Below are 22,847 nucleotides of genomic sequence, written 5' to 3'. Positions count from 1 at the left end.
GTTTGCAACAAAATCAGACAAGGTGAAATGCTGACATCTGTCTTTGACATCTGTTTCTTGTACGTTTTGATGCTTCTACCCATTGAAGTGGGATAAATAGGGTTTAGTTGACACAGAAAGCGCTTTCGCATTGCGCTGTGCTGCATGGTTTTTAATTATTTTTCTATGTAAACATGTGCTAGATGGACGTCTTTGACCATTCAGTGCATCGCACATAAGTGCCTTGCTTTTGAAGTCAGCATGAAACGGAAGTTACGATAGTCTTTTCTACCATGTTGTGACGTATATCCAAGTGAAACGGCTTCTCGAACAAGAAAAAAGGGCAGGACTTGATTTTGTCTCTCAGGAATTGATTGGATGGTTGTGGTTTGCTATTGGTCGATATCATGCAAGTGACAGGTAGCCCCGCCCTCACGCCAGTAAACACGTCATCAGAGAAGAGAAGAGAGCTGCAAAATGGAGGGGATGTTATTTTGATTAAAGATTATTAGGGCACATGAATTAAAAAAAAAAAAAAAAAAAAGATGGCACGGATGAATTATTGATAAGTACTGTAATAGAATTGTCAATTCTGAATTCATAGTGACTTTTTTTTTTCAGTGTCAATTTTTGAAAATGTGGACCAATCGGAACTGTCAATCATTTATTTTTTCCATTTAAGAAAAACAATAGCTTTTAATTTTTATTTATCATAGCATCTTATCTCTGCTGTGCTTTTTTTTCCTATTCTTTTTTATACTTTTTTTTCACATACTACTGATGTGTACAGATAACTTTTAAAAAAGAAGGTGGAACTGATTTTACATAACCAAAGAAGACCCAAAAATTCTGCATCACCTAATTGGCCAGCTTGAAGCCTTACAATTGGCTGTGACATCTTCAGTACTTTTTGACCTGGAAAAGTTTGTTGAGGAGAGACAAATAAAAATGTGATACACATGAAATACAGTCATATCCCCAGTGTCTCAGCTTGGGGATTGTGAGAATGTGCGAATGTGTGTACTACAAGGCTATAAGTGTGAAATGAGCCAAACTTGTCTTCACTTGTTTGTCACAAACTTTTATGTCTAAATACAGCACAAACTTCTGACAGATACACTTAGCACATGCCTAGTTTATTTGTCACTTTTGAATGATCCAAGACACATCAACCGTGTCAAAGGCCTGTGCTGACTTGCATTAAAGGGATAGTTTACCAAAAAATGAAAATTATCCCATGATTTACTCACCCTCAAGCCATACTAGGTGTATATGACTTTCAGGCAAATATCTGGCTCTAAAAATAACCTGGCTCTTCCAAGCTTTATAATGGTAGTGAATGGGGGGCGTGTTTTGAAGCCCCCCAAAATGCATCCATCCATCATAAATATAATCCATACGGCTCCAGGGGGTTAATAAAGGCCTTCTGAAGCAAAGAGATGGGGTTTTGTATGAAAAACAGACTGAAAATGCAAACAGGTTTCAAAGTGCAGGTTTTTCAAAAAAGTTACCATTATTTTCTCTGTGTAATTTGCGAAAACAGTGAAGTCATGCGCATGCATATTCATATTCAGTCTATAGGCGCATGGTGTTTCTTTACAAAAAGTGACATCGCCAGCTACTGGCCTGGCATGCATAATACAGCATTTTTAGTTGTTTTTGCGGAGCCGTGTGAGCGGGGACCATTTTCACAACATTGTTGTCTATACGTGAAAAATGCAAAGGAAAAACGTTTGAGTTTTTAGTTTTTACTTTGGAGTTGTCAGAAGTACCGACTTCGGTACCAATCGATACTGAAATTTTAAAGGTGCCCTAGAACTTTTTTTTAAAAAGATGTAATATAAGTCTAAAGTGTCCCCTGAATGTGTCTGTGAAGTTTCAGCTCAAAATACCCCATAGATTTTTTTTAATTCATTTTTTTAACTGCCTATTTTGGGGCATCATTATAAATGAGCCGATTCAGGGTGTGTGGCCCTTTAATTCTCGTGCTCCACGCCCACGGAGTTCGCGCTTGCCTTGAACAGTGCATAAACAAAGTTTACACAGCTAATATAACCCTCAAATGGATCTTTACAAAGGGTTCGTCATGCATGCGCCATGCATGCGTCGGATTATGTGAGTATTGTATACTGTTATATTGTTTACATTTGATTCTGAATGAATTTGAGGTTGTGCTCTGTGGCTAACGGGTAATGCTACTCTGTTGGAGAGATTTATAAAGAATGAAGTTGTGTTTATGCATTATACAGACTGCAAGTGTTTAAAAATAAAAATAGTGACGGCTCTTGTCTCCGTGAATACAGTAAGAAACGATGGTAACTTTAACCACATTTAACAGTACATTAGCAACATGCTAACGAAACATTTAGAAAGACAATTTACAAATATCACTAAAAATATCATGTTATCATGGATCATGTCAGTTATTATTGCTCCTTCTGCCATTTTTCGCTGTTGTTCTTGCTTACCTAGTCTGTTGATTCACCTGTGCAGATCCAGACGTTCCTGGCTGCCCTTGTCTAATGCCTTTCATAATGTTGGGAACATGGGCTGGCATATGCAAATATTGGGGGCGTACATATTAATGATCCCGACTGTTACGTAACAGTCACTGTATGTCATTTCCATGTACTGAACTCTTGTTATTTGACTATGCCAAGATAAATTCAATTTTTCATTCGAGGGCACCTTTAAAAATGTGATGCTCTGAGCACTGTTGAGCAGATTCGTAAACACCTCTGATTGGCCATTGTGTTCATGCGCCCAACAGAAATGTCTCAGAGTTATATTTAAATGTCACATGCTCAACAGATATGTCTGTGATTGACTAGGTACAGAAGTCGGTACTTTTGACAACTCAAGTGTGTTTGATGGTTTACTTATTACAAAGAAAGATCTAGAAATGATGCATTGCCATAAGATTCATTTTGCTACAAGATTGTCATGTCAAGTAGGATTCAGGAGCTTGTCTATAAACCACATCAATAGCAATAGCACGAACCATTTAATCAATTCCCCACAGTCAAAATCAAGTCCCGCCCTACATTTTCTTTGTTTGTTTGTTTGAAATACCGTTTCACTCAGATATATGTCACAACAGGGAAGAAAAGACTTTCGCGATTTCTGTTTCATACCGACTTTCAAGAGTTTACGTTCTCTTGCGAATGCCACTGCAAATGACCAATTTACAATGAGAAAAAAATTAGCATATTTAAATTAACATGCATGCCTGGTCACGAAAAGGTGTAAATTACAAACACATCTGATGAAAAAGTGTCTGATTTACACATTATTTGTGCCTCATTAATGGCAGCCCCTTGTGTTCAAAATCTAACAGGATCATGGTCTTGAGCCAGTCCAACAGCCAGCCAAGAATCTTATAGCATGTACTTGCATAATGTTAATTTAGTATTGAGCAGGCATACATCCTGGAGTAAGATCTTTGAGAATTTTGGCTCACTCATTCAGGGATCCTGTCATAGGATCCTATGGGATGAAGAGGAAACTGATTCAGTATCAAGCAGGTGGGACGCCGGAGGGCAGGCACTTCCTGGCTGACATTTTATAGGATTTCACAGTATCTTTGAGTTTCATTGCAGCAATGCCAGGAAAGTAACCAGAGGCTACATCATATTAGGCAGAGCCCAGCTTAGCACAGGACTCAATTCTCCACAGTGATGTGCCAACAAATGCACTGAAACATGGTTAAATGTGGAGAGTTCTCAAAACAGATGAACCTTGTATAATAAATTGCTAATAATCATAAACATTTTCAGGAGCAATATTAGTCTGTGTCAGTGCAATAGCCTTATGAATCTTAAATGGTTAGTTCACCCAAAAATGAAATTTCTGTTATTAATTACTCACCCTAATGTCGTCCCAAACCTGAACACAAATTAAGATATTTTTGATGAAACCCGAGGGTTTCTGAACCACACATAAACAGCAACGTCATTGCACCTTTTGAGGTCCAGAAAGGTATTAAAGGGTTAGTTCATCCAAAAATTCTGTCATTAATTACTCACCCTCATGTCGTTCCAAACTCGTAAGACCTTCATTCATCTTCAGAACACAAATTAAGATATTTTTGATAAAACCCAGTGGCTCAGTGAGGCCTGCATTGCCAGCAAGATCATTTCCTTTTTCAATGCCCAGAAAGCTACCAAAGACATATTTAAAACAGTTCATGTGACTACAGTGGTTCAACTTTAATGTTATGAAGCGACGAGAATACTTTTTGTGCGCCAAAAAACCCCAACAAATAACGACTTTATTCAACAATATATAGTGATGGCCGACTTCAAAACACTGCTTCATGAAGCTTTACGAATCTTTTGTTTCGAATCAGCAGTTCGGAGCGCCAAAGTCATGTGATTTCAGTTAACGAGGCTTCGATATGTTATAAGTGTTTTGAAATTTCAGTGGTTCACCACTGGGGGGCGTGACTTTGGCAGTTTGATACACACTCCGAACCACTGATTCGTGGTCTTTAGTAGCTTTCTGGGCATTGAAAGTGTTAACTGTCTTGCTGGCAGTGCAGGCCTCACTGAGCCATTGGATTTTATCAAAAATATCTTAATTTGTGTTCCGAACATGAACGAAGGTCTTGACCCATGCGTGTGATGCTGATGCAGGAGCTGGCCAATAATGAGTTTGTGTTCTGACATAAACATGGAAGCCTGCATTGCGTTCACTATGTCAACTGCATATGACTACAATTCAATTTGTTAAATAAAGTTATTTTTGTTTTGTTTTTGCGCACAGAAAGTATTCTCGTCGCTTCATAACATTAAAGGTGCCCTAGAACCCTTTTTCACAAGATGTAATATAAGTCTAAGGTGTCACCTGAATGTGTCTGTGAAGTTTCGGCTCAAAATACCCCATAGATTTTTTATTATTAAATTTTTGAACTGCCTATTTTGGGGGATAATTAAAAATGCTCCGATTCTGTGCGCGTCCCCTTTAAATGCTCGTGCTCCCCGCCCCCAAGCTCGCAACTCTATAATACATTGCATAAACAAAGTTCACACAGCTAATATAACCCTCAAAATGAATCTTTACAAAGTGTTCGTCATGTAGCATATCAGATCATGTAAGTATAGTATTTATTTGGATGTTTACATTCGATTCTGATTGAGTTTGATAGTAGCCTATGCTGCGGCTAACGAGGCTAAAACTAACATTACACACTGTTGGAGAGATTTATAGAAGAATGAAGTTGTGTTTATGAATTATACAGACTGCAAGTGTTTAATAATGAAAATAGCGACGGCTCTTGTCTCTGTGAATACAGTAAGAAAAAATGGTAACTTTAACCACATTTAACAGTACATTAGCAACATGCTAATGAAACATTTAGAAAGACAATTTACAAATATCACTAAAAATATCATGGATCATGTCAGTTATTCTCACTCCATCTGCCATTTTTCGCTATTGTCCTTGCTAGCTTACCTGCATAAAGTCTGTTGATTCGGCTGTGCAGCTCCAGACGTTAATACTGCCTTGTCTAATGCCTTAAACATGGGCTGGTATATGCAAAATTTGGGGCGTACATATTAATGATCCCGACTGTTGCGTCGCTGTCGGTGTTACGTTGAGATTCGCTCTGGTCTTTGGCGCAAATCAAATTTACATAAGAAGGAGGAAACAATGGTGTTTGAGACTCACTGTATGTCATTTCCAAGTACAGAACTCGAATTATTTAACTATGCCAAGGTAAATTCAATTGTCAATTCTAGGGCACCTTTAAAGTTGAACCACTTTACTCACACTGACTATTTTAATAATGTCTTTGGTACATTTCCAGACCTTAAAAGGTGCAATGACGTTTCTGCTTGTGTGTGGTTCAGAAACCCACGGATTTCATCAAAAATATCTTAATTTGTGTCCCGAAGATGAACGAAGGTCTTACGGGTTTGGGACGACATGAGGGTGAGTACTTAATGACAGAAATTTCATTTTTGGGTGAACTAACCCTTTAAAGAATTGATAGGCTCCTACTTTACTGTTAAGTTTTTTTTCTACAATTCACTAACATAGATTTTAAATAGCCTAGCCTATATAACCTATGTTGTGGAAGATATTTTTGCTTTCGTATTTCATACTTAAGTAAAGGAATTAATTGTCAATAAATACCATTGTCCTAAAGCAGATCTGATTACCGCGGGGTTTTAATGCGTGGTTCAGTGACGTAATATCCGGTACAGTAAGCGCCCATTCAAACCATCAGGAGGAGGAGGAAGCTGAAAGCTTGCGGTGCATGAGAACACAGTGAGTTTGACATTTCAGCTGAAAGAAATAGTTTAATATATATGCGGAATGAGTACGCCAAACATCTTGCATTGAGTAATTTCAGCAGGAAGTTAGCTAGAGCAAACAAGCTAACTTTGTTGTTTACCTCAGTTGTGCAAGTGTTTTATACTTTTGCTGGTTCAGCTGCTGCATATGCTTGGCATTAAGAAATGCAAATGTAAACATTTACCTTCTGCAATGAAACGTCTATTTGTGATACGGAAGATGCATACTCTTGCAGTCTAGGGAGTCCTAATATAAATACTTAAGTGATAAATGTTTACTGAAGTGCATTAAGCGATATAGTTTCAGTTTGATGGCTCGTGTGATATCGCTACCATTGACAGTAATGGCAGCTGTTCTGCATAAATGTCAATGTATAAACTCAATTACATAAAGGCCAGCAGTTATTGCAGCTAAACAACATTTGCCTCGCCACAGATTCCGAAAAAATAAAGTGGACCGTATCTCTTTCTCCCCCATTGTCATTATCGTTTAGCGTGTGCATCTTTCTGTGGTAAATGTGCCTGAGGAGCTGTTTCCTCTAACATTAGCTGTTGTGATGTTGGCATTATTACTGAAGTGTTTTGTTAACAGGAGCTCAAAGGGTCACATTACCATGTTCCTGAAGCGTGCTGCTGTTTTCACACTCGAATATACCCATTTAAACACAGCACAGGGTAACTGTTAGTAAAGGTGTGGAAGGTTTGTTTGTCCAGTCCAAGGATATTATAGTTTTGCAGTGCCCATATCTGTAAATTGGCCATTTTTTTAAAAAATAAGCACCTTGCAACTCTGCAACCAATTTTTTTAAAATGAATATCATGCATAAAATGTCCTTTTTGTACAATGAGGGAAAATAATGCTTAATTGTAATATAAAAAGTCAAAACTATGACGTAAAAAGTTATACTAAGAGATAAAAAGTTGCAATTGTGACATACAAGATATAATTGAGACATAATAAATCAAACTAATTCTCAGCTTATTTGTATCATAACCTCAAAAACACTTGAGGATAAAATATCACATGAAAAATCACGATTTGCCACGGTTTGCATCATGTCTTTGAAAGATTTTCACAGTTTCATTTGAAGCACTTGTAACAAGTTCACTTGTTTTATATCAGGGGTGTCAAACTCATTTTAGGTTGAGGGCCAGATTGGAAAAAAATAACCATCCATGTGCGGCGAATTAATGAAAAAAAAAAAAAAACAACCTTAGTGCGCTGATAGTTGCATTAATATTAACCATATAAACAACAAATTAATTTGCAGGAAAACTAGTACATTGCTCTTTAAAACTGCATTTGTTTTTACAGCGAAAAAAACTATTCGATTTTTAAAATAATGCTTTATTTAATATTTTTTTTATTAGTGATGCACCTATTTTGATTTTTCATGGCCAATTCCAATTTTTTACAAGCAAATTGGCCGATTCTGATACTGGTTGTATTTTTTATTTTTTTAAAGCAAATTTGTTTGTTCAAAAAATATCTGTAGCTTGGAGGCAAGCACTGCATTTTTATCACAATCCCAACAAAGATGTTATGCACATGAGCAGTTGTTTTTAATTTAAATTATTGTATATTTAAATTATTGTATAATTTCAAGATTAACAGCAAAAACAGCATGGTCTGACTTTAGCTTTGGGAAATTATGCTACATAAGACACTTGCACAAAACCAAATCAGCAGACGGACTGAATGAAAATGCAAATTCACTCTCTGACAGTAGGTGGCGCTTATGGAACAGCAGTGATAGGCGTTTCCTTGGTTAGCGCTATACACAAAGCCGCGCTGCGTCTATAAAGTAGGCTACTACTTTATACAGGAGATAAGAGGAAAAAGCCATCAAAACTTTTTTGAAAACGGTTCTCTTCAGATATACATTCATATCAACCCCAATTTAATATTTATATTATTCTTCCTATTTTTCGCATACAGTGAGCTTGGTAGAGTATTTTCTCTGCTGGCGCGTCTGTTCTCCTCATCCATATTCAGCGTGTGCCTGTGTTAACGTCCTTTTTACAGGCTTAGTAAATATTTCCACACAAATGAAATTTTGGTAAATTATTACAAAGCAGTTTGTTTGCAAGCCCGGAATAAAGATTGACCAAAATAAAAATAAAAATGTCTGGATTTATGGCCAGTGGACTAGTCGTGCATCTCTATTTTTTTTTATTTTTTTTTTATTATATTATATTAATAACAGAAATATTATTTTTTATTATAGTTCAAATCAACCCCCGGGACACTTTGGACACCTTTGTGGGCCGTATATTTGACACCCCTGTTTTATACTGTGTGCTTAATTGACCCTTCGCCGGGAGTTTGATTGACAAGCGATCTAACCAATCATAACGCCGAATCCGCCATTTTTTTCCGACAAAGCAGTCAGGAGTCAGAAGATTAACCTCGGTGGGCTTGAACTTGAAATGGTGTGCATTGACGTCTTTCCGCGTTTCAAACAACATTCCCTCTCATGTTCATTCATGTTTATTTGATGATATAAATTAACTAGTAGGAAGAGATGATCGGTTCACGAATGTGTGCACTTGTGGTGTACTTCAAATCTTTAAAGTGAATATATAAAAAAACTGTACTTGCAGATAAATATTATTGAAATAAAATTCAACTTAAAGGGATAGTTCACACAAAAATGAAAATTATCCCATGATTTAGTCACCCTCGAGCCTTCCTATATGAGTATCTTCTTTCAGACAAACACAATCAGAGGTATATTTAAAAATATCCTGGCTCTTCAAAGCTTTATAACGGTAGTGAATGGCGCTTACGATTTAAAAAAAAAGCACATCCATCCATCATAAAAATGATCTATATGGTTCCATGGGCTAATAAAGGCCTTCTAAAGTGAAGCGATGGGTTTTTGTAAGAAAAATATACATATTTAAAAACTTTATAAACTAAAATAACTGGCTTAACGAGGTTCTTTTAAATAAGTGTAAACGCTGCCATCTGGACCTTGGTGCTCACCAAACAAGCGGACCGAGACATTTTCAGGGGTCTCGGTCCGCTTCCAGACAAACTCTGGTGCGGTTTGACTGAAATATCAACACAACATGGACCAAAGACATCTAAAAGAACCAAAAACTTGACATGTCACAAGATGCGACCCTAAAAAGGACAGAATGCTCAAGCAACTGGTTATTCTCATCGTAGGAGCTACATTATTCATTAAAGGGTTAGTTCACCCAAAAATGAAAATTATGTCATTGATGACTCATCCTCATGTCGTTCCAAACCCGTAAGACCTCCGTTCATCTTCGGAACACAGTTTAAGATATTTTAGATTTAGTCTGAGAGCTTTCTGTCCCTCCATTGAAAATGTATGTACGGTAGACTGTCCATGTCCAGAAAGGTAATGAAAACATCATCAAAGTAGTCCATGTGACATCAGTGGGTCAGTTAGAAGTTTTTGAAGCATCGAAAATACATTTTGGTCCAAAAATAACAAAAACTACGACTTTATTCAGCATTGTATTCTCTTCCGGGTCGGTTGTCAATCCGCGTTCACGACTCTTCTTCTTCTTCTTCTTCTTCTTCTTCTTCTTCTTCTTCTTTCCTGTTTTACGGTGGTTAGCATCCAGCTTATTGGTGCATTACCGCCCCCTTCTGCTCCGGAGTTTGGTTCACGACTCCGCAGTGACGCTGCTGATGTAAGATGCTGCTGACTAGGCTTGGGTATCGAGTATCGAGTATCGATTGGAACCGGGACTAGCTTTGCGATTTTCCTGGAATCGTTCAAAAGTTTAAATTTCGATTCCTAGTTTCGATTCAAAGTACGCCGACTGGAAGAAGAAACCGCTGAACACCAACTAAGAAGCGTCCACTGTTGGCATAACCGAGCGAGCCGAACATGGATAGCGTGCGTCGGCGGTCCAAAGTGTGGCTTCACTTTTCTAAATAAAACGAAATCTCGGCAAAAAGCAACATTTGCGGCAAGATTGTTTCGTGCATAGGAGGGTGCACGTCGAACATAATAAAGCACCTCCGAGTTCATGGAGTAGAAATAAATAAATGTCTTTGACGCGCTGCGCCGACCGTCCTCCGCTGCCTCTTCCTCTGGCTCCGACCCCCAGCCTGGCAATCCACACGAGATCCGATTTTTTGTATCCGATCTGAGCCACTTCCAAATGTGGTTTTAAATCCGGTACATATCCGATCTTTGAACATGTGACTTACGTCTAAACACGCATATCCGATTCCCATTGTAATTCAAGCACAAATGGCGAGGGCGGCATGTTTGCTCACTAAAATATAGCTTCAATGTTATATTATGAAGCAGCTGATGTATGCACTCGCACTAAAAATTCGCAGCTCTATATTGATGTGGGAACTTTGTCGTGAAAGAAATTACGCACACACATATATTCAGCAGCTGAATTTCAAACTATGCCCGGTTAATTTAAAAGACCGCCATGTTGTTGTTTTTCTTATAAGTCAAAAGCTTCACTGTAGCTCTCTTTTTGCGCTCTCTCTCCCTTGCTCGCTCGAATTCATTCAAAAAACGGAATTCTAAAACTAATAAATGTAGATAAAATATCAAACACAAATTACCTTTATTTTCCGGTCTATATCCGTTCAGTCAGAATTCACGCTGCAATACATCCATGACAGCTGTTAACTTATCCATTCTGGCCATTTTCATGGCCACTCCATGAAATATATAAATAATTTTAATAGCACGGCCATTCAAAACCCGAGGATCTACTATGTGCATTTAAAACTATCAGTGACGATCATTTTGGGGCAGGAAGTAATGTAAACACAGATATCGGATACCAGTCGCAAGTGAGTAAACACACTGGCCAAAAAATCGGATATGGTCAAAAGATCGGATTTGTGCATTAAGACTTGCAGTGTAAATGCAGCCATACACTCATGTGTAAATGTGTTTTCAATATATTCATAATTTATAATATTTATATTCAAGTTCATAGATTTGATATTTAGCCTATATTGTAGTTGAAAACAGCCCTGTGAGAAATTCATAGTAAAGTTCATAAAAAGTAAAAAGTTCATAGAATTAAAATTGATGGAGAAGGTCAGACTATTTCCTTCAGAAAGACCGTTGGTTAGCTAGCTCATTTAAAATATCCTAAACTTTTTTTTGACCCTGCCTCTTAAAAGAATCGGAATCGAGAATCGTTAGGAACCGGAATCGAAACAAAGAATCGAAATCGGAATCGGAATCGTTCAAATTCAAACGATACCCAACCCTACTGCTGACGTGTTATCTGGTGCGCCAGAGCTTCGTTTACAGTCTGAGGGAGACGCACGCTGTATTCAAGCTATTCTACATTGTTTGTATTTTGGTATTGCTATATTTTTTTAAAATGGTGCATAAGTGTGCATGTCGCGGATGTCCTAATCGCCAAAAACAACGACGTAAAAGTGCATTACCAACGCCTACAGATGAAAGGATTCAATGGAATCAATTTAATGGAATCAATTCAATGGAAAGGATTCCGGAAGAGAAGACAATGCTGAATAAAGTCATAGTTTTTGTTATTTTTGGACCAAAATGTATTTTCGATGCTTCAAAAACTTCTAACTAACCCACTGATGTCACATGGACTACTTTGATGATGTTTTTATTACCTTTCTGGACATGGACAGTATACCGTACATACATTTTCAATGGAGGGACAGAAAGCTCTCGGACTAAATCTAAAATATCTTAAACTGTGTTCTGAAGATGAACGGAGGTCTTACGGGTTTGGAACGACATGAGGGTGAGTCATTAATGACATAATTTTCATTTTTGGGTGAACTAACCCTTTAAGGTTCAGTACAGAACTGCCATATCCTTCAGCAGATCATTGTTTGTGTGTGTGACAGAGGAACCCCTGCTGTTTTTTTTTTTTATTCCTTTACATATTTCATTTGTGAGTTCTCAAATGGTAAAAATACCACCGTATGAATGAACATAGATTAGAACAAGCACATTCAGCCAAGCACACAGCATTGTTTAGATGTTCAGTAAGTTTAATCTCAAATATACATCATAAAATCTTGTCCAATCAGGTTGTGACCTTATCCATATTCCTTCTGTTTTGTATCTTTAGGTTCAGTGTTAAAAATGATAGTTTGAATGCTAAGCGAACCAGGAATGTATAATTTTCTTTTTTGTTCCGGACCAAATGAACCAAGAGAATTGAACTGTGTGAACATCCTAAGTTGTTGGTTCTTGGCCAGACTTAACAGAAATCACTAGAACTGAGTAGTTTCAATGAATATTAAAGACCTAAAAAAAATTGTTCCAGCAAAAAAATTTGTTTTCCCTGCAAACATGAATCTACCGTTGTCCATCAAGCATGTTCAGATTGTTCAGCATGTCAGTGGTTGTGTGTTGCTGTGATGATAGTGATGTAAAATGGTGTATTTACTTTAAATCCTAGCGTGTTTTGAGGTCGTGATTTTGAAAAAGGGAGAAAAAAAATGTTGTCTGGGTTAATTAATTCTTATTTGGAGTTGAGAAATCCCTTCAGGAATTAATTAGACACACAATGTATTGATTTTTCTGTCTTTTCCTGAATTCTGTGCTTTTAACAGTAAAGCCTAATTCACTTTGTGCAAGCTTAGTTCCTTTCCGTTCCACTTCGGAGGTTTCAATTTCCTTTTTGGAGTGCCTGGGAGAAATGCGTAGGAATATTCATAAGCACTAACAACATCACTACGGTTCATCCTGATGCCCTGTGTAATGATGTCTTCTGGGGGCGAATAGCACAACTGGATCAAAATGTGCAGTGAAATATATCTGCAGTGCCAAGACATCTAAATCAGGGACAGGTTTGAAAGCGGGAATGCGAGCATCAGTTCAGTCACCGTTTATTGTCACGGTTCTTTAGTTTTGAATGGAGGTGAGGAGACGCATGACAGTGTTAATTTCAACCACTGTAAACAACGCTAAGATTCATTCAGTGTGCTTTCAGTGAAGTGTAAATTGTTGGATTTATCGGCTTTTCGGTCTGATGAGAGGTTGTGTCAGAGGTGGACTTTTCATTCACCTGTGAGTTTCATTTTGGGTATATTTAAAAACAATCTTCAAGGTCAGTGAAGATGAAGACACTCTTACCCATAAGCCCACTCAGTTTAGCACACTCTCACCCAGGGGCCTCAAACTCAAATTAACAGGAGGTCAGTAGTCAGGTGGTGTTTTCAACGGATTCATCCAAATCGAGTCCCAAATTACTCAGTGTTGCCAAGAGAGTTGAGGCTTAACAGACAGGTTTGAAGTCCATTGGTTCCGCTTCCAGCTTGCTCTGCTGCTCTTTATGTCCTGTTTGTAGAGTAAATATTTGTTCTGACATGTGATTTCAGTTGTAATTGTACTATGCAATGCATTGTGAAATCAGAAAATGGGTCACAAACAATCCAATCTGTTTTGATTGATTCATAATTACAGAAAATGCTATAAACATAATTGGAGTTTCTCTTGTTACAAAGAAGTGTGTATTGAATGTGCATTTGTAATGTACTTCAAATCTTAAAGTATATAATTAAAAAACTGTACTTGCTGGTAATTTAATATTAATTAAATAAAAGGCCATTTAAGTACACTTAGAGTATACTTTTTAATGATTATTTCTTAACATACTTAAAATATGCACTTTGTAATAATGTCAAATTAAAGGTTTTACTGTAAAGTGCATTTTAATAATTTATTTATTTATTGTAGGGATGCACTGAAATGTAAATTCTGGGACAAAACCAAAAATTCAGTATGCACTTGGTTGTAAAAAAGATGCAAATATTTAAATTGCACTCAAGGCAGTTTTTATATCAACGTTTTAGTAACAGAATGTTTTTACCTCCAATTTGTTGGTGAAATATAAACAATTAAATGACAATAAACTGTAATAACTTGTTTTTATGGCAGATTTATTCAAACATACATTAAATAATGAAGACATCACTAACAGGTTAGGTAAAAATTTTTCATATATTTAACAAAATGCACATCTTTAAGTTATTTTTTTCTAGCTAACTGAGTTTATGGACATCGAATAGCTTTCTTGAGGTAGCATAAATGTTATGTTAAGTGACATTTACCGCGTTTCCACCGAAATTACCCAGAACAATTTGTTCCAGGAACTTCTTTTCCCCTAGACCGGTTGCTGTCTGCGTTTCCATCGCGGTCTAAAGTACTGTGAAGATTAGGCAAATTAGTGTGGTGACGTAGGACTTCACGCGGCTTTCCATTTTTTAAACTCCATTGTGTTACTGCATGCACCGCAACAGACTTTTAAAAATGGTGGTTGAAATAAAATGCTGCGTGGAGTCAACCAATCGAAAGGCTGGAAAATGTACTACCTCATGAGCAGGGACTTTCTGAGGGGGAAATTTTTACCCGGAATTTCATCTAGACCCTGGTCCCTGTGGTCGAAACACACAGAGTACCACTCCAAAATCCCTAGTTCCTGGAGAAAGTTCCTGCACTGTAAAAAAAAATCCCAGTAAAATTTATGGTAAAAAAACGGCAGCTGTGGTTGCCAGAACTTTACCTTAAAAAATACAGTAGCAACGTAAAAAATAATCTGTTAAATTTACGGTAAAATAACGTATTTCATTAACTGATATAATGTTAATTTACCAACCTAATGAAGTACTAATATCTGTTTTTTACCTTTATAATACACTGACAGTAACCAAACACAGTGGTGATAAGAGTCACATGATGAATCAAAGTTCATCACAAGCAGATTTTCCACAAGCTGAGAAGGACAACACTAACATATAGAAGGTGCACACAGTGTCATTCACACACACACTAAACACCATCATGGTAACATGCATGAAATTTTAAAAACGCAATAAACATTAATTTAACAACATTAAATGTAACATGTACATAACTGATTAGAAAAAAATGAGAAAAACTAAGAAGAAACAGAGTTATTTCAACGAAAATATATCAAATGTGAAGTATCACGCAGGGAATTGTGGGAATGTCAATTTACGTTTTTTCACAGTAAATTTTACAATGAATTGTTATTTTTCACTTCCAAAAACTGTGAATTTAACGGTATTTTACCGTAAAATTACATTAAATGTACCGTTAGATCTATTACAGTTATTCACCGTATATAGTACGGAAACTTTCTGTAAACCAATTGACAGTTTTTCACCGCAGCATTTTACAGTCTTTTACTGTTAAAATCACGGTAATTTTTTACAGTGTGTGGTTGAAACGTGGCTATTGTATAGCCTACAAGCTGTTTTATTAATGTCTTTTCACGGTTAAAAGACAGAATGAGTGATTAGGCATACATGAGACAGGATTCATTTCATTGTAATGTATTTTTCAACATACCTTCTGGTGTTCACCCATGTTTATTTTGTGCTATAACTCGTAATAAAGAGAAGAGGAGATAATGGGTTCATGTGAACTTGATTCATGCTGCCTTTTGAACCGAGACGGCTACAGTTACAGAGCACCAAAATTATATTGTTTGAATTTCATAATAAAATGGACAGAATTCTAAAGTTGAGGTTTTGCTTCATATTAAAAGTAACAAAGCTTTTTGCGATTATTGGAAGTTAGTTTAGTGAAGTTTTGTTTATGCATCAACAGCACAGACTAAAAGATTTTAGATTTAGAAACCATGTCATTACCAAATAAAATTGAGAAATTAATATTGTCAATCCAGAGCTAGTGTCCTCACAGCTGACTGTTTAACTGTTGTAGCTGTTGTAGAAATAGATGCTGAACACAGTAAAAACATGCCATCGGAGAAGCGCTAATTAAATGTCAGTTTTGGTCACTGATTTCGGCCCAAACCAGAAAATTATGTTTTGAACAAAAAATTTCGGTAGCCGAAATTTCGGTGCATCCCTAATTTTTTTATCACGTTTTAAAGAAGTACACATATTTTGATGTACTGACTAGCATACTTAAGCACATGTAAAGGACTTGATTAAAATTTTAACTCTAGTTGTTATTCGATATTGCATTTAAAGTTAATATATTTTAAATGTACTAAATTGCTACTTCTTCATTACAAATGTGATATATATTTCAATTCATGACATATAGAAATGACATGAAAGTATATTTTAGTTTACCATAAATTCTTCTCAGTACATTTGACAGTAAACTTGAATCATATTTCAAAGACCATAGAAGTAATTATGAAATTGCATAAGCTTGTAACGTGCATTTGAAAAAGCAATACACATCATCTTTTGTTCAACAAAAGACAACATAACATGTTTTTACTCCAAACTCACTTCATAGCGACAGTTGAGCATCCTTATGTGAGATGATGTGGCTTCTTGCACAAAATAAGGCACAACATATTATTTCATAGTATTCTATATAGTGATAAAGGCTATGTCGATTAGCATTGAAATATAAATATACTTTATTACCATGAAAATACCTATATATTATCATTATTCAGCTACAGCGATAGTATGATGCCCAAAGGGATTTCCTGGGATGATGTGCATTATCGTACTTCTGTGGGGCATATTTGGAGTTTCTGCGCAAGAGCGCCCTCTGGCTTTCAGATGGAGCAGCATTTACTACTGATCACAGAGCAGTGCTTCACTGAAAAGATACGCATAAAAAAACGCAGTCTTTGCCAAATCGCATTTGGTTTAATTTAATCATGAAACCCTAGTTTGCACTAAAGTATATTCCTTTAAAGTATGTCTAAAGTATGTTCTACGGAGTTCTAAAGGGACACAGTTGTGGGAAAATATATTTCAAAACGCAACATGTTTGCGTTCCCCCAAGAATCTTCGATTTTGTGAGGGACTGCAAAATCATTGACGTATTTTTTTTCGTCCCATCTCATATTTTTTGTTTTTCCATAACCATGTCCCATAAGGGGCTCCATAGTTTACGTAAAGTATGCTAAAATGTACTTCTTTTCCCACAAGGCTAGTTTTGCTCTATAGTGAGATATTGACAAAATAATGCATCAGGCTTTATATTATTTGGATTTGGATCATATAACACAAAATTTCCTGAACCACATCTGTCATGTATAGGGCATAAAGACCATCTTTAAATCATAGAATCTTAGATGGCATGATAATCAATTATTAAATTCTGTAATCATTGCATTGAACTTTTATTATTAGATCAATGCATTTTTATACGTCTAGTCCTGTTTTATGATTTGATTCATCAGAGATTGGACCCTTGCGATGTGCATCCAGCAGATGTTGTTTACGAGGGGCCGAGACTCGAGACTCTACAGTGCTCGAGGGCTGCAAAGGCCAGAAGGTCTATAAAACATCCAGACCCTCAATGGAACTCTCTCCCAGATGTTCATGTCTTCATGAAGCTCATCCAATTCATAGAATGGAACTTCATTTCATCTGAATGAGCTGTTGTACACGCTCTTGTTTCAATGGAGCCGCTTGAAATGTTTTTCATTTCAGGTTTACTTCCACTGATTGACGGCGAGCTACACCGGTAGTCTTTTCAGAATTAATTAGTACAATTTGTGATCCACACCATTTTCTCAAGAAGCATTTAGGTAGACGTTTATCAGTGTAAACGCATGGACACACACGTGTACATGCAATTCTTCATTCTCAATTATTCAAACGTCTATTTTTGTGGCTCGATGCCACATGGGCTTAATTGTTTCCGAGAGGTTTGCCATGTGACTTTGGCGTAGTGTGTTGCTTTAGTTTCTAATGACGCACTTTTTCTTTTGCTTGACAACATATACTCATCATTTATTTTTCTTATTGTTACAGCTGTTATCAAACGGACATGCCTGTACAAAAAGTCAATGATTCATCTGACCTAGACGCCAAGGTTCCTTCCCATCTCCAGCGCACATCTATAACAAGCCTCACAATGACCTCTGACCCCTCGCACAGATGTGTTAAGGTTTGACGTCACTCTTTCAGTGGTTTCTGTTTTAACAACTGCAGACATCCTCTGAACTTTATATACACTGAATTACAACAAAACTTATTATATGAGTTATATGAGGAAATCATTTTTAATGATGGTGTTGTTTCTGCTTTTTGACACAAAAATGACTACAAATGATCATTAGATTACAACTAAAAACATAAGAATGTTATCTGCACTGAACATAAGAATTTATTATTATTATTTTTTAAATATAATATTGTTATTGTTAAATGCCTAATAACAAATTGTTATTGTTATTAATAAAATAATATATGCAGTTATATATCACTTGTATAAGTTATGAGGTATTATTATAAAAATGTCGTTAAATTTCGAGAAAAAAGTCGAGATAAAATGTTGAGAATAAACTCGTTAAATTACGAGAAAAAAGTCGAGATAAAATGTTGAGAATAAAGTCATTAAATTACGAGAAAAAAGTCGTTAAATTACAAGAACAAATTTGTTAAATTACGCGAAAAAACTCGTTAAATTTCAAGAAAAAAGTCGAGATAAAATGTTGAGAATAAACTCGTTAAATTACGAGAAAAAAGTCGTTAAATTACAAGAACAAATTCGTTAAATTACGAGAAAAAACTCGTTAATTTTCAAGAAAAAAGTCGAGATAAAATGTTGAGAATAAAGTCATTAAATTACGCGAACAAATTTGTTAAATTACGAGAAAAAAGTCTAAATAAAACGTTGAGAATAAAGTCATTAAATTACGTGAACAAATTCGTTAAATTACGAGAAAAAAGTCGAAATAAAATGTTGAGAATAAACCCATTAAATTATGAGAAAAATGTAATTAAATTTCGAGAAAAAGGTCGAGATAAAATGTTGAGAATAAAGTCATTAAATTACGAGAAAAAACGTGTTAAATTACGAGAACAAATTCGTTAAATTACGATAAAAAAGTCGAGATAAAATGTTGAGAATAAACTCGTTAAATTAAGAGATAAAAGTCGAGATAAAATGTTGAGAATAAACTCGTTAAATTACGAGAAAAAACTTGTTAAATTACGAGAAAAAAGTCGAGATAAAATGTTGAGAATAAAGTCATTAAATTACGAGAAAAAACTTGTTAAATTACGAGAACAAATTCGTTAAATTACGATAAAAAAGTCAAGATAAAATGTTGAGAAAAAACTCGTTAAATTACGAGAAAAAAGTCGAGATAAAATGTTGAGAAAAAACTCGTTAAATTAAGAGATAAAAGTCGAGATAAAATGTTGAGAATAAACTCGTTAAATTACGAGAAAAAAGTCGAGATAAAATGTTGAGAATAAAGTCATAATTTAATGAGTTTATTCTCAACATTTTATTTTGACTTTTTTCTCGAAATTTAACGAAATTTTTCTCTTAATTTAACGCATTTGTTCTCGTAATTTAACAACTTTTTTCCTCGTCATTTTATGACTTTATTCTCAACATTTTATCTCGACTTTTTTCTCGAAATTTAACAACTTTAATCTCGAGATGGTTTTATTTTTTTTATTATTGCTTGGCCCTAATCTTCTTCTGTAAATACATCATGTATTATTTTATTATATTTTAAGTGTATTATTAGTATCATTAATAAACTTATAAACATAAATGTGAAATTATTAATTATTAGTTTAAACATAATGGTAACACTACAATAAGTTCTCATTTGTTAACGTTAATGTATTAACTATCATGAACTAACAATGAGCAATACATTTGTTTCAGTATTATTAATCTGTGTTAATGTTAGTTAATGAAAATACTAATACTATACTAATAATAATAAAATACTAATACTAATTTTAACTAATAAAACCTTTATTGTAAAGTGTTACCAATATAATATATAATATTTATTATTAATAATAATAATAATCAGTTGTTTTGACATCTAAATGGTTACAAATTTATTACATATACTATATATTAAAATGCATATAGACAAATATTAAAATAAAAATTTAAACTGTTTTGGGCACTGTCTAATTGTTAGGCTGTTGGGCATCAACCACACGGGCACAGCAAAAGCTAATACTGTTTCATATACTGTCTACTTTATTTGTATAACAGTTCTATCTAATAACGTATTAGACAGGACTGTTGAATAGATCGTAAACTAAGGAAGACGGAGAATGCGAGCACTGAGCACAGTTGCCAACTCTCACGAGACAAATAAGCAACCACAGCTTCAAAAACAAGCCCAAAACTAGCCCAATATTATTATATTACTTATCATCAATATTATTTATCATCAATTATTTATTAACTATAAATGAGCCTGCAACATATTAAACTGAAACCACTCGGAGTTTGAAAAGCAAAAACACGTTATTTTACAAAAATCATCAAATTACAACAAAACAGGAGGGTCGCACTATATCCTTTGATCAGCTGTGAACAGAATAGGTTTGGAGATGGAAAAGAAAAAGTGACGTGAAGGCCAATTATGGTAACCCATAGTCGGAATTTGTAATCTGCATTTAACCCATCCAAGTTAGTGCACACAAACTAGGAGCAGTGAGTAGTGAACACACACTGCAAACCGTAAAAAAGCAAATTAAGAAAAAAACAAGCATTAAGGGAGCGCTGTAATATAGTCACATATATTATAATAAAATAAATTTGACCCATGCCAACATTAGTTCTTTGGGGAACACACTGGTGGCAAAAGCCCCTATTATTATACCTTGCACATGTTGACATTATTATTTAAAGAAGAAAACAAACCAATATATAGTTTACATTTGAGGCTTAATGCTAAAGAAAAAGAATAAAAAATTGTTTTCAGATTGTTTTTTTATTTTTATACAAAAATATAGCATGCAGTTGCTTCAAATAATGCTATAAAGCTATTCAATACATCATTAAATGTAAATTGTGATAATCGTAATTAATAATCACAAATAAAAGCAATTACAATTTCAAGGTAATAATCGACAATTATGATTTTTGTCATAATCGTACAGTCCTAGTTCACAACCTAAACACAGGCGCCACTCTTCTGCATAATGGTAACCACAAAATTAAAAAACATTATAGAAACTCCTCTAAATGTCCAACATAACTGAACATTAAACACTAACATAAACTAACAACATCTTTCCCTTTACTGAAAAATGCATGAAATATCACTTTAGTCCCTAAATTTACTCTCCTAATGTAGTCCCTTGCAAAGCATGCTGGGAACTACGGATCCACTGCCCAGTTAGTTATGTCAACATTAATTTGTGCGTTTCACTCAGCAATGTTAAGTTGACAGAACAAATATTTGAATAAAGCTGACAATACTCATTTTTAGTATAGAAACAACTCAGTTACATGATTTTTTTAAAGGTGCCCTAGAATCAAAAATTGAATTTACCTCGGCATAGTTGAATAACAAGAGTTCAGTACATGGAAATGACATACAGTGAGTCTCAAACTCCATTGTTTCCTCCTTCTTATATAAATCTCATTTGTTTAAAAGACCTCCGAAGAACAGGCGAATCTCAACATAACACCGACTGTTACGTAACAGTCGGGATCATTAATATGTACGCCCCCAATATTTGCATATGCCAGCTCATGTTCAAGGCATTACACAAGGGCAGCCAGTATTAACGTCTGTATCTGTGCACAGCTGAATCATCAGACTAGGTAAGCAAGCAAGGACAACAGCAAAAAAATGGCAGATGGAGCGATAATAACTGACATGATCCATGATATTTTTAGTGATATTTGTAAATTGTCTTTCTAAATGTTTCGTTAGCATGTTGCTAATGTACTGTTAAATGTGGTTAAAGTTACCATCGTTTCTTACTGTATTACGGCTATTTTCATTATTAAACACTTGCAGTCTGTATAATGCATAAACACGACTTCATTCTTTATAAATCTCTCCAACAGTGTGTAATGTTAGCTTTAGCCACAAAGCACAGCCTCAAACTCATTCCGAATCAAATGTAAACATCCAAATAAATACTATACTTACATGATCCGACGCATGCATGCAGTATGCATGATGAACAACTTGTAAAGATCCATTTGAGGGTTATATTAGCTGTGTGAACTTTATGCACTGTATTATAGTCGAGAGCTCAGGGGGCAGGGAGCACGAGATTTAAAGGGGCCGCAGCCTGAATCGGTGCATAGGTAATGATGCCCAAAAATAGGCAGTTAAAAAAATTAATTAAAAAAAAAATCTATGGGGTATTTTGAGCTGAAACTTCACAGACACATTCAGGGGACACCTTAGACTTATATTACATCTTGTGAAAACTGGTTCTTGGGCACCTTTAAGTAATGTGAACAAGGATGATTGTAGTGAAATTAACAACAGTGAAATTTAATAACAGCTTAAATTAGAGTTTTCTCTTTGTATTTGCTTTAAGATTATATGGTGAGGAAGTGGCTCAATACTTCATAACTATTGCTATTCAGTTCTTTAAAGTGCTTGAGTTATTTCCTCTGGATAGGCTAGAGTGGTTCACAAAGGTCCCGTGATATCCTGTGCACAGAAAGATGGCATCGAAATGCTTAGAGCTGAGATCAAAGGTGAGTTTCCCCATTTGAATTTAAATTCAAAGACAAAGATCATGAACAAGCCTGAGACATATCAAGCTGATCTGTTTTGTCAGCAGCAACACTCAATCTGTCTGGCATTCACACCTCGCATCCTGTTTAAAGCAGTTCTGGCGGTTTG

The 22,847-nt window shown here is 35.4% G+C and overlaps 1 protein-coding gene across 5 annotated transcripts in view; it reads left to right on the top strand.

The window, feature by feature from the left end:
• pot1 (protection of telomeres 1 homolog) overlaps nt 1–22,847 on the top strand; it is an 83,780-nt gene that overhangs the window by 13,917 nt on the left and 47,016 nt on the right. For 2 of the 5 annotated variants that reach the window (XM_048158737.1, XM_048158738.1), the window contains exons 2-3: nt 18,016–18,151; nt 22,621–22,699. In XM_048158737.1, the coding sequence (XP_048014694.1) occupies nt 18,016–18,151; nt 22,621–22,699 (215 nt within the window). Of the gene's footprint in view, nt 1–6,132; nt 6,253–18,015; nt 18,152–22,620; nt 22,700–22,847 lie in introns of those variants that run through there. The other 3 variants (XM_048158739.1, XM_048158741.1, XM_048158742.1) reach the window with 3 other exon arrangements.

This window comes from Megalobrama amblycephala, linkage group LG15 (assembly GCF_018812025.1).
Source record: "Megalobrama amblycephala isolate DHTTF-2021 linkage group LG15, ASM1881202v1, whole genome shotgun sequence".
NCBI lineage: Eukaryota > Metazoa > Chordata > Actinopteri > Cypriniformes > Xenocyprididae > Megalobrama > Megalobrama amblycephala.
This window is presented reverse-complemented; position numbering and strand designations above follow the sequence as displayed.